The following is a 13,226-nucleotide window of genomic DNA, read 5'->3' on the forward strand; positions in this document are numbered from 1 at the left end:
TCTGTAATAAAATTGCCCATGAATTGACAAGAAATGATTAGTAGTCAATTTTATAAAAAAGGTTCTTGTTTACGAAAGCCCTTTATAAGAAAATATTAATTTTCAGATAACATAAAAAAGATAACAAATTGCCGGCTTCAAATGTCGTCATTATGATTCAAAGAAATCTATGGGAAACCTTTTAGAAAATAACTATATATTATACAGAAACAGATGGGGTCGTTTTAATTAAATATGGACATGGGTCATTTGATTTATACGTAATTTATATTTTTTTTGTCAGCTCTGTTGATGTATTGATTCAGATTAAATAAAGCCTGTTGGGGTCGAACCCGACCCGAGATAATGTTGGCTAAATTCTACTTAATATAAACCCCTTCATGTTTAGACTGTAATATGAAATGTTTATGCTCTGTTACTTAAGATCTGCAGTCCAGTTGGTAGCGATGATGCCCTGCACCCCCCTTAATATTCTAGGTTCGCCTCCCACTTAGTAATAATTTTATTAACGGAATATTTAAAGTTAGTATTATATATATGTATATTTATACGAATACCACGGTGAGGTTAGGGTGCACCAGGTTTCATATACGGATTAGGAAGGATAGAAATTCTTGATCAAGTTTTACCTATACCGGAGGCAAATGCCTCGATTCGCTATGGGTCAATCAGGGGGTTTGTGGATATTTAGCCAGACTCCTAGTGATTGCGCAATGCTATTTCTGGATCATTGATCATTGGGAAATAAATTTGGGATGCTTATCAATGGCCTCATTAGCTGCAATTTTTTTAATTCCATATCTTTGCAACCCAAATATGTAGACTATAGACATTTCAAACTAAAAAATCTTAGTTTGAAATATTAAAGTTTTACACCATCATGTTGCAAAGATATTGGGAGTTATAGGGTTTCCAGCGAACAAAACGTTACTCGAAAAAATTCAAACAAATTTTGGTCGCATTTAGCAAACCTTTTCGCGAAAATAAATGAAGCAAAACGAAGCAAAATTTCGCTAAATGCGAATTGCTAAATTTTTGTAAAAACTATGAGTTTTGTAGCTGCAAAAATAAATTCCTCCAAAGATCTTGTGGAATTCTTTGCTCTGATAGCTCAATATTTGAAGTTTTATTATGTCATATAAATAATTTCTCTTCCTTTACTTTAATAAATATTTGATGAAGAGAATTCGATTTCATTAGTTATCTTTTTAAGTTTCTGTTTAAGCCGTCTAAGTTTTGCATTATAATTCGCGAAATTTTTGCATTATTTTTTCGCGAAATTTTCGCATTTTTTGCAATTTTTTTTGGCTTTTTTTGCGAAAATTTCGCATTTTCTTCCTTCGCGAAAATTTTGCATTTTTTCGCGAAAGAGATTGATACGAAATTTCGCGAAAAAAGCGAAAATTCTCACAGTTTTCACAAGCGAACAAAATGCAAAGCGAAAGGGTCGCGAAAAAAACACAATATTTTCCCTAGAAGTAATAAAGTTAACTATGAACATTTCGGAATCAAAAATATTTTCTACGATAACCAAATCTAAATATTTGTACTTTTTAGTTTAAATATCATGTTAAACAAAGTTAATGGTAGCAATGATCATTATAAACACTATAAATATTACTAAATATTATCAAAATATATATAAATGACATTTAATTATGGTTAAAAACTAAAACTATGGGATTATAATATAATAATTTTTACTAATGATACCTAATCCAATTGTTGAATAATTTTGTATGTTACCCTCCATTAAATTGTCTACAAGCCATATATTATAATATCCGAAGGGAATCATTATAGGAAATAAGGATAGAGTATCATGTCAAATCCGGGCCAAGCCCTAAAACCAGTTTATGCAGTGCAGACATATTTTTAAATATTCATGAACTAATCTTGTATTCGGGATGTAACGAAACATTGATTAATGCGACCAATTTTGAATTCTCCTCAAAATTGATAATGCAGTTTTTTGTCATCTTCTGTAAATATTCTTACCAAGACACCCAACCACAAAAAAAAATCAAGGACATTCAATGACGATATTAAAGATTCAAATGCATAACTGCATCCTTTGATATTTTTTGACTGATATAATAAAAATAAGACTTTTAAATGTTTTTGTAATTAGTCATAGAGTCATAAGGATTTAAAGAGTTTTAAAGTTTTGAAGTTTTCCAGTGTTGAAGTGTTGAAGTGTTCCAGTTTTGGAGTCAATAAATCAGATTAATAATATCTTATGTCTGGTCCAGTAGCTAAAATTTCCGGAAATTGCACTCGATATTATGGACTTAACAAAATTTGATTCGTCCCTAGTCCTGGGCAAGGTTGTAATGCAAGGAAAGTTAATTGCTGTCGCGTATACTCTGCGTACATGTATTAAAACCAGTTCTCTCTGGGCGGAATTTGTAAACAAGAATAGATGCATCAGTGTTCGTTTAGTATCCGAGGAGGTTAAAAGCATTAAATTTTGATAATTTTGATAATGACCAGAATATTTCATTGATTTTTTTATGTGAAAGATTGATCCCATGTCAGGCTTTGACATCCGTCTTGTGGTTACATTACCGCCCAGAGACAGTACACTGCAGTACAAAAGATGTGTACACTTTTAATATAACTTTCCTTGCATTACATCCCTAGTCCTGGGTGCTTACGAGGCAATTAAGGTTGCGGGGCTCTATATTTTAAAATAAAGCGCCACATTTTCTGGAATTTGACAAAATGATACTCTATCCACTTTTAGTGCAAGTATAAAGTGTTATACATGTATTGAATAAAAATGGATTCTTTCAGAAAAATGCTTATAGCTTGGCTGAAAATAGCCTCTGTGCTAACAATCCTTTTTATTCAGTTTTATGACATCGAAGCTATAACTACAACTGTTTACAAGGTAGGGATTCAGGGTGTTCGATTTTTTATTATTTTTAATTGGACCCCCCCCCCCCTCTATTTTAGATGTCATGTGCTAGGTGCCTTTAAATACAAATCTTTTCCGAATAACAGGCTGTTAGCTCTAAAAATTCAAAAAGGGGAATGGGCCACGCTTTCATTTTTGGAGTTTAAAGGTCAGATAAGTAATTAACTCTAGGAATGTATTTTCAAAATGTAAATAATAAAGCATAGAACAACTTTTTCCACATTTTTTTTTTTTTGAATATTGGTTATCCTAATTGTAAGCAAAACTTGTATTAGTATAGTGGGTATAATATCCTACCTGATTTTATTATGTAAATGCGATGCTTGTTTCCCGCCATTTTCCCCTTTGAAATCGGTTTTGAGTTCCTATCTTCATTTTTTCAGTTTTTCTGTTCAAATTGTTTTCCTGGATTTTTAAAAATTTTTTCTATTTATTTCTTTATTGACAATTTTTTGCACAATGAAAATTAAGACAAAAAATATATTGTTGAAGAAAATGCGCCAAATGAGAAATGTTTTTTTCCCGCCATAAAAGACAAAGTTTCAGTTAAAAAAGGGTCTCATCTTTATTTTTCAAGATAATCTTCTAAGATTTTGCAGGGAAACTGGAATATTGATTTAGGTCTCTGGAATTAATTAATGAAAACCATGAAATCTGAAACTTGAATTTTTGACAGATTTTTGCATTTTTAATTCTTAACTTTTTTAAACTATAAAGCTCTTGATTTTCGATTTAGTTTGCATGAAGTAATTTGGCAAAATGCTGATAAACTTTTCCGTGAAAGCATGCAAATTCTGGAAAGAATTACTGTGGGATAAAACAATAAAAAATGTAAGCGGTGTAAAACTTGGGGGGGGGGAGGGCAAATAATTTAAAGAATTAATCATTACCCCACCAAAACCAGTCTAGGGGGTGGTATAAATAGTTTCGAGAAAATATTTGAAAATATCAATTGGCAAGTTCTTTCCACTTACTTGAAAATGTTTAAAATCATTTAACTATTCAACAATTTAAAACCATAGTTTGTTAGTTGAAATACGCGGGTAGTTTTTAAATCTAGTTTGAGTTTCAAATTTTAGAAAGCTGAAGTTGTGGCTGATAGCTTTGTTTTGTTCAGTCCAGAAATAACAAAAGAGCTCAGAACTTCTAAAACTCAGGCAAGACAGCAAATGTTCAGTATTTCGCAGTGGAATGGATATCATTAAAGGAAACATCATAGAAAGATTATGTTTTGACATTTCGCAGTGGAATAGATATCATTAAAGGAAACATCATAGAAGGATTATGTTTTTATATTTCGTGGTGGAATGGATATCATTAAAGGAAACATCATAGAAAGATTATGTTTTGATATTTCGTAGTGGAATGGATATCATTAAAGTAAACATCATAGAAAGATTATGTTTTGATATTTCGCAGTGGAATGGATATCATTAAAGTAAACATCATAGAAAGATTATGTTTTGATATTTCGCAGTGGAATGGATTTCATTAAAGTAAACATCATAGAAAGATTATGTTTTGATATTTCGCAGTGGAATGGATATCATTAAAGGAAACATCATAGAAAGATTATGTTTTTATATTAGTTAGTTTTTCATTCATTGAATCCGTGTTGCTTGGAAATGATTCACTTCTGTTTATTGTATAAACGTATTAATGCATTAATTTATATAAAATTCCCTTTTGAGGAAAAAGTATTAAATGGACTGTAGGCGTAATTTCAAGTGACCCTCAATCAAATGATGGCATTGCCAGACTTTCATCAGTACCCTTAAAATGTGGAAGATATTGTCGTTTTTCTAGCTTTGAAAATGTTAAATTCTGAGCATTTGTTTATTTATGTTTTCCTGCAATAAAATTGCGCAAGTAACTTTTGTTTAGAAATTACAACTTTAAACATTGAAATCAAATACATACTTGATCAGACAAAGCTTTTAAGGGTTCCGTTGTGAATCATCTTTTCCTTGAGAGGACGCTTACAGACCATTTACAATCTCATTTTTTTCAGGTCCAATGTGCAGCTGCATGTATCCTCACACTGCCATGTAATGGACTAAGATTTGAGGTCATATTTTGTGAAAATAATATTAACAAATATATTTAAACTATAAGCTCAGAGTCTGAGCAGAGTTCCATTTAAATTATAATAATCTTGAGAATAAATATGCGCGCGTCTTTTTCAATCTTTCGATTGAATCTTTGCCACAAACTCTGATTTTCTGATCCCTTTATCCTTTATGTCGTAGACATGAAATATTTCAAACATGAATTCTGTTATATTAAATAATCTAAGTTGATATATCAAAGGTTTAAATTTTTTAAACATTTGTTGACAAACTATTCTATTTTTCTTCCGACCCATATTTTCTGTAAAGATTAATTGCATAATATAATAACTTCATATAATATTAAAGCTTTGAAATATGTTACTTTTCTAAATTGTTCTGGAACTTAAAATTTTTGAATGTTAATTACCGATGCTGTATTTTCGGCTCAAAATATTGATAATTTGTAAAATTATTATTCAGAATGGAGTTTGTGAGTTAGGAACAGTATTCTGCTGGGGACCTCCAGGCGAACTTATGAGTATCTACCAAACCGGACCTTGCCTTCCTAGTAAGCATTTATAATTTGCCATCTCCGGGGGCCTGTAAGCATTTATAAGTTTCCATCTCCGGGTGCCTGTAAGCATTTATAACATCTCCGGGTGCCTGTAAGCATTTATAAGTTTCCATCTCCGGGTGTCTGTAAGCATTTATAAGTTTCCATCTCCGGGTGTCTGTAAGCATTTATAAGTTTCCATCTCCGGGTGCCTGTAAGCATTTATAAGTTTCCATCTCCGGGTGTCTGTAAGCATTTATAAGTTTCCATCTCCCGGTGCATGTAAGCATCTATAAGTTGCCATCTCCGGGTGTCTGTAAGCATTTATAAGTTTCCATCTACGGGTGTCTGTAAGCATTCATAAGTTTCTATCTCTGGGTGTCTGTAAGAACTTTTAAGTTTCCATCTGTTACTGTCTGTATTGGAACTGTATAAGACGTAATTTCAAATGACCCTCCCTACATTTTATTAGTGGCCATGTCAGATTCATAAATAGATTCATTTATAGATTCGTAATAGATTCATAAAAGATTCATAAAAGATTCATAATAGATTTATAATTGATTCATAATAGATTCATAATAGATTCCTAATAGATTCATAATAGATTCATTATGGATTCATAATAGATTCATAATAGATTCATAAATGGATTATTTATTGTATATTATCTAGAGAAAGCAGGGGCTAACAGAACTATTGAACTTGACAAATATTTATTGTATATTATCTAGAGAAAGCAGGGGCTAACAGTACTATTGAACTTGACAATTATTTATTGTATATTATCTAGAGAAAGCTGGGGCTAACAGTACTATTGGACTTGACAATTATTTATTGTATATTATCTAGAGAAAGCTGGGGCTAACAGTACTATTGAACTTGACAATTATTTATTGTATATTATCTAGAGAAAGCAGGGGCTAACAGTCCAGCTGATGAAGTAGATTGCACAGGAGAGGATTTGAGATTGGGAAATAATGCAACGTAACTTTTAACTAAATAATTAATTACTTTGAACCAATAACATTCATTCCATGTATTTAATAAATTTGTTTTCTAGTACTTGGGAGGAGTGTGCAATTCAATGTTGGGACGATGAAGTAGGTTTTTTCAAATATTTATATATTTATATCAGCTAATTACTTTAGTTCATAAATATTTCCAGTTTGGGAAGAAATCATCTTCATTGGAGGACTATTGTAGGCCCTAAGCTTAATTTATTGGAGACCCCCTAGATCTCAGTCAGAACCCCAAAACTTTTTATTGTAGGCCCTAATATTTTCATTGGGGGTCTTACAGTCACTTTATAGAGTTTCCGGTGATAATCTGTGGGTCCCTTTTAAAGATTTGGGTGTTTCAGATGAAAATCTCATGGTCTACATGATCAAAATTGTGGACCATCTTTTATCGAATTTTGTCAATGAAGAAAAAAATACCAACATTTTCCTTTCGCGCTTCGCGCATCATTTCTAACAGAATTTTTAACTATTTTCTAGTTTTCGACCTATAGAAAACCAGTCATTCTTAATTTATCCTCTCAAAAAAACATGTACATATGTTACTACTCATGAGTATTACAATGCATATACCATTTAAGATTACACAAAACCTGACAACCTAAGAAGAATAACAAGAAATGTAATAATATATCAGACTATTAGGACTTTTGCAGACTACAAGAGAAAAACAGGGTGAGTCCTTACTGGCAAACAAGGATAGAGGGACTTTGAAAAGAAAGACTATTATGGACAGACGAAACATAAAGTCAAGCCAGGAACTTCTTAGGACTGCACAGACCTATGATTAAGGAACTATATATAGTGGATAAATGACTAGTGGATGAATTACAAAAACTACTGTAGACTGTAATAGGGGACTTTATGTACATAGTGAATATGACTAAGCCAGGGACTAAAAGACGCTAAGAAATACATGGAAAGACACTAAAAACCGAATTTTCCGGTGCTTCGCGCACATGTTTAAATTACTAATGTCGTTCAATTTAAAGTATATATTTTTAAACAAGCCATGGATATTATAAAAATTTGGTACAGAGTCAACCCTTCAACAATTAAAAAATGATGTTTTTTTACTTCAAATCCAAAAATTGCAGCGGTTTATTTTTTTAAATAACCCCCTGTAAGCCCCTCAAAATTTTATTTCGCCCCCCCCCCCCTCACAAAAGTGCTAGTTGCACCACTGTAGGGAGTCTCTATTAAAAATCTGGGGGTCTCCCATGAAAAGCTTGGGGTCTCCAAAAATATAGATGTTGTTTTCGATTATGATTTCTTCCCAGTCTAAATATTTCTCGTAACAATATTTCATCAACCTGATTTGTCATATTCAAGTTTTGTTTGTACTGGAGTTGGGGGAATACAGAAAATACTAATACTTTATTCCAAACTATGTGCTTTATCAAGGTAATTAAAGAGACAATATATTTGCGTACTCTGCAGTGTTTACGCAGGCGTTATCTAAACATAATGTTTTCCTTCTTTAAAATTCATTAATTACTCCAACTTTTTGCAATCTTTTTATAAAAATTATAGAGTTTTAAATCTAGTTTTATTAGATAGTATTGGTTCACTGATTATATATCACAGCTTATATACTTTGTAACACAGAATTGCAGTACAGAAATATGGATAACAGCTTCCAAATTTGTATATAGTTTATATTTTATAATATTTTATTTTTTTAGAAAACGTTTTAACTGATTTCGAAAAATGTGAGTGGTCCGCGGCATTCTTAGATAGTTGCGCAAGCCGCAAGAGAAATAATCAAATTCAAAACAAATTAATTAAAAATATTATAAAATATAAACTATATACAAATGTGGCGAAAGATAATCGATGACTATAGGATAATATCTGAATGATTTGTTTGAAATTAAATTGATTTTTTTACGGTCTAAGTCGTATGTTGAAATTTTCTGAATTTGTCGGGCGCTAAGTTATTCGGTATGAGACGTCTTTAACAAGTTTCTCCTTATATACGCAACAGATAGAAGTAAGATGAGTAGCGATCAAAAGCGCTTTTTTATCGCATTAAGCCTATACCCCCTTTCATTTTTCGCGAACACTCCCTTTAAATAATGTATTATTGGTATCATGGTATGTTACGTGTATATTGTATCTGTATATAAACATCGTGGTATGTTACCTATAGTATATAAATGTGTACATTCGTTATAATATATATATAAGGAAAAACGTCAGATTTAGGTTGAGTTTGAAAAAAAGACCATTGCTATATAAGAAACAAATTAAAAGATACTTAATTAATTATTGTGATAAAATTAAAAGATACCTAATTAATTATTGTGATAAAATTAAAAGATACTTAATTAATTATTGTGATAAAATTAAAAGATACTTAATTAATTATTGTGATAAAATTAAAAGATACTTAATTAATTATTGTGATAAATTAAAAGATACTTAATTAATTATTGTGATAGAATTAAAAGATACTTAATTAATTATTGTGATAAAATTAAAAGATACTTAATAGATTATTGTGATAAAATTAAAGAAAAGTGAATAAAGTCTCAACCCTTTGAAGGTAACACTGTATAGTGTATAAACAAGAAATATAAAAGGGATTGAGTTCTTGTCACAAACTCTAATACATATATCTTTAAAGGTAACACTGCATAGTGTATAAACAAGAAATATAAAAGGAGTTGAGTTCTTTTCACAAACTCTAATATGTTTATATCTTTGAAGGTAACACTGTATAGTGTATAAACAAGAAATATAAAAGGAGTTGAGTTCTTGTCACAAACTCTAATACTTTTATATCTTTGCAACCCGATGTCATAGACCTTTGATATTTCAACCTTTGAAATCTATAAGATCAATTTGAACGTACATAAATGTTAATACCATCAGGCTGCAAAGATATAGGGATAAAAATTAAAGAGTTAGTGGCAAGATCTTAATTAGACCATTCGATAAAAGGAAATAAACATTGTTCAATAGAAAAAATCTTAAAATTTGAATACATTTTTTTGTAGTCCGATGTTTGTACTGGTCCAATTTTGGTACTGTCCGAAGTTGGATTCAGTCCGAATTTTGTACTAGTCCGACGTTTGTATGAGTCCGACGTTTGTACTAGTCCGATGTTTGTACTGGTCCAACGTTGTTACTGTCCGAAGTTGGATCAGTCCAACGTTTGTATGAGTCCAACGTTTGAACTAGTCCGACGTTTGTACCAGTCCAATTTTTGTACCAGTCCAATGTTTGTACCAGTCCGACGTTTGTACCAGTCCAACGTTTGTACCAGTCCAATGTTTGTACCAGTCCAATGTTTGTACCAGTCCGACGTTTGTACCAGTCCAATGTTTGTACCAGTCCAATGTTTGTACCAGTCCAATGTTTGTACCAGTCCGACGTTTGTACCAGTCCAATGTTTGTACCAGTCCGACGTTTGTACCAGTCCGACATTTGTACCAGCCCAACGTTTGTATTAGTCCGACGTTTGTACCAGTCCAAATCTTGTACTATTCCGACGTTTGTACTAGTCCGACGTTTGTACTAGTCCGGCGTTTGTACTAGTCCGGCGTTTGTACTAGTCCGGCGTTTGCACTGTCCGACGTGTGTAAGTCTTAGGTTTGTACAGTCAGACTTTTGTGGGTCCCATGTTTGCACTGTTACCTTTATACCAATAATTTTTACATTATTAAGAATGGTTGCAATGGAATGTCTTCTGATACCAACATTATATCTGGATCCTATGACTGTGTACATGAGAAGAACATGGACATGGACCCTGGCTAATTCAATATCAACACTCCAAATTTTGAAATAAAAGTTGGCAATCAAATTTAAATGGCCAAATAAGCAACAAAAAATTGCTAAGAATCAACAAAAAGTCGCTTTTTGGCATCAAAAGTTGGATGAAAAATAAAATATTTTTTTTGTAAGCATGCCACGTACATTTTTACCTTGATGAAAGATTATACATAAGCAAAATATCACATTTTTTTGGTTCATTTTCAGGTTCATTTTCATGTTCATTTTCATTTTCATTTTCAGGTTCATTTTAAAGGTTCATTTTAAAGGTTCATTTTCAGGTTCATTATCTATTTGGATAAAAATTTTGGATAGTTTAAAAAAGCAAAGTTTACAGAATACAGTTTTGAAATGGTGAAACCTTAACAGAAAAGTTTACAGAATACATGGTGACTGAAACCCTTTCAATGGTCCAAGGAACTTTAGGGTTCTTGAAAGAATAAACATGTTGTCGCCTATCACAATTTATAACTATTTATGGCCATCGTTATAAAGCTTGATTCAATTATTATTCAAAGTTTTGATTATAGATTACACATTTTGAAAAATGTATTGGCGCAGGATTCTTCTGCATCCTTTATAAAAATTTCAGAATTGTCCTGTAGATTGACCCATCAAAGGTTATGACTTAAAGGGAGAGACCGGCTAGACATTGCAGTTGAGCTTAGAGTGCAGTTTTTTAATGTATTTTTTTATACCAATAATGCATTGTATAATTGTTCAGACGAAATCGAATCATTAGCATTCTCTTGGATTGTCCATTCTGGATTTCTGGAATTCTGATTTTGAGAATTGTTACAATATTTCTGCAGTAAACAATACAGTTGTTAAGGAACAGGTTGTATAAATAAAATTAACTTTTATCAGTAAAAAAAATAATCTTATTCAGTTATTGTTTTCTTTGATATATCATTATTCACAAACATTTTCCGTAAATTTACTGGAATTTTAAGCGATGAAATCAATCTTGAAAATTATTTCAAAACAAAATAAAATCTGTTTTTAGTTTATTATTAACCACCATCAGAATGTTTTATGTATTAATTATCATTTTGCAAAGGAACTGAGTTTTTGCGACAAACTCAACTATTCTTATCTTAGCAACCCAATGTCGTAGACCTTAGATATTTCAAACTATTAATTCTGTTAGATCAAATAATCTAAGTTTGAAATATCAAATGTTTAAACCCACTGGTTGCAGAGATAAAGAAATTAGAAAATTTTAGGTTGTGGCAAAAACTCAATTCCTTTAAATACAACCAAGCATAGGATATGTTGAATTCCTATAAATTAAACACAAACTACTCTTTAACCAGGTAAACAAGAAACATATAAAATCTATTATTAACCAAGAGTTTTAATTACAGTTAATTCACCGGAAGCATCTTGTATGTATCTGATAACAAAGTTCATATGTTACATAATTTTTCTATTCATGGAACAACAATACTACAAAATAAGCCGGAAGACTATTGTTTAGGAAAAACACTTGATGCTGGTTCATTCATTGATATTTTTGTTTTTTGTTAACTCTAATTTCATAATACTCAAATCTTTGCAACCTGATGTTGGCATCTTGATATTTCAAACCTTGAATTTTGCATTTTGGACCCGCCTAATCAGGGTTGTTTTTTTTGAGTGGTTGGCCCGAATTTAATTAACGATACTGAATATAATTGGCTACACATATCAAGATATTTTTTTTGGATAGGTAAGGAGTTGATTGGAAGGAAGGAGATTGTCAGTTGATCTGTGACAGGGTGTAATCAGAGGGATTTTTATGTAGAGATAAATTTAAATACAGGGTGTTAATGATGGTAGATACAGAAAGAAGAATAAGTAAAGTTTCAGTTATTTTAGTTTTTTTATATAAAATTAATTCACACGATATACAGCTAGGGTTTTCGCATTTAAACCTCTCATAATTCTCAAGATAAATATTGATTACTCTTTGTTTAAATATTTTTGCAGATTTAGTTTCTTTAAGGTCAATTTCAATTGCATTCCACAATTTAGGAAACATTGCGGATGGAAATTTTTGTTTAAAACCCGTTCTAATTTATTTGATTTTGTTCTATTCGGTTCAGCTAACTTATTGAACTTTAACTAAAAATTTGCAGTGTGTCTTAGTTCATTAGAAACGCCCCCCCCCCCTGGCAAAAAATGTATTTCCCCTCTGGAATATTTTACAGGAAATTTGGTCAATTTAATGTCAAAATAATGAACAGCTGTGGGTGGAAAGTGGAAAGTGTGATTGCAAGATTTGGCTGTTTTTTTATTTTTTAAATCTTCATTTTAAGTGAAAAACCGGCACCGCGGGAATTTTTTTCAATCTCATCTTAAAAATCAAAATTAACGGACTAAAAGGTGTCTGCTCTCTCTTTTTGTGCTCCCAATCTTTCCAGGTTGGGGGAGGGGCGGAGAAAGGGTAGAGTATAGAATGCTGATGGACAGTTTGTACAGGGGAATTGTACAGAACCCTTATAATTGAACATAAAGGTTAACATGTACATTTAAAGAAGAGGGGGATTCTTGTAGACGTCTTTTTAAGCATGAATATAAATGCATAAACCAATTAATGTACATTTGTCAAGTCGTTTTTCTAACTCCTTGTGCAAAGTTCAAATATTCAAAAAATATTTAGCATATTTAGCAATATGAAAAACATGACGCAAAACATCCAAAATGGCTCTTTTGATATAAAAACGGGTTCGAGAATACTGAGAATTATTAACGCAGCCAAGCGTGCGAGTCCTCCCTCCATTTCATCCTACAAGAGGGGGGCACATGGGGGCGCGGTCCCCCCCGGTTCGGCCCTAACTTGTATGCTAAAAATGTTGTTGATGTATTTTATTTTAAATTTCTTAACCTTATATTGGTTTTTCGACATATGCCAAAATAAT

General features: G+C 31.7%; 2 protein-coding genes across 2 annotated transcripts in view; both read left to right on the forward strand.

Annotated features, from left to right (window-relative positions):
- Window positions 1-2,800: 2,800 nt before the first annotated feature.
- On the forward strand, window positions 2,801-6,332 carry LOC111709617 (uncharacterized; the record flags this gene model as incomplete). Its single annotated transcript, XM_023483358.1, is given in 5 exon segments — window positions 2,801-2,893; window positions 4,000-4,077; window positions 4,932-4,988; window positions 5,452-5,539; window positions 6,318-6,332. Coding segments are annotated over 5 exon segments (331 nt in total), but the record flags the coding sequence as incomplete, so codon positions are not given.
- Window positions 6,333-11,580: 5,248 nt separating this feature from the next.
- LOC111709618 (uncharacterized) overlaps window positions 11,581-13,226 on the forward strand; it is a 14,074-nt gene continuing 12,428 nt past the window's right edge. The window contains exon 1 of the mRNA XM_023483359.1: window positions 11,581-11,639. Within this exon, the coding sequence (XP_023339127.1) occupies window positions 11,596-11,639 (44 nt within the window). The 5' untranslated portion in view covers window positions 11,581-11,595. The remainder of the gene's footprint in view (window positions 11,640-13,226) is intronic.

Source organism: Eurytemora carolleeae, unplaced genomic scaffold (genome assembly GCF_000591075.1).
Source record: "Eurytemora carolleeae unplaced genomic scaffold, Eaff_2.0 scaffold987, whole genome shotgun sequence".
In the NCBI taxonomy this organism is placed as follows: domain Eukaryota; kingdom Metazoa; phylum Arthropoda; class Copepoda; order Calanoida; family Temoridae; genus Eurytemora; species Eurytemora carolleeae.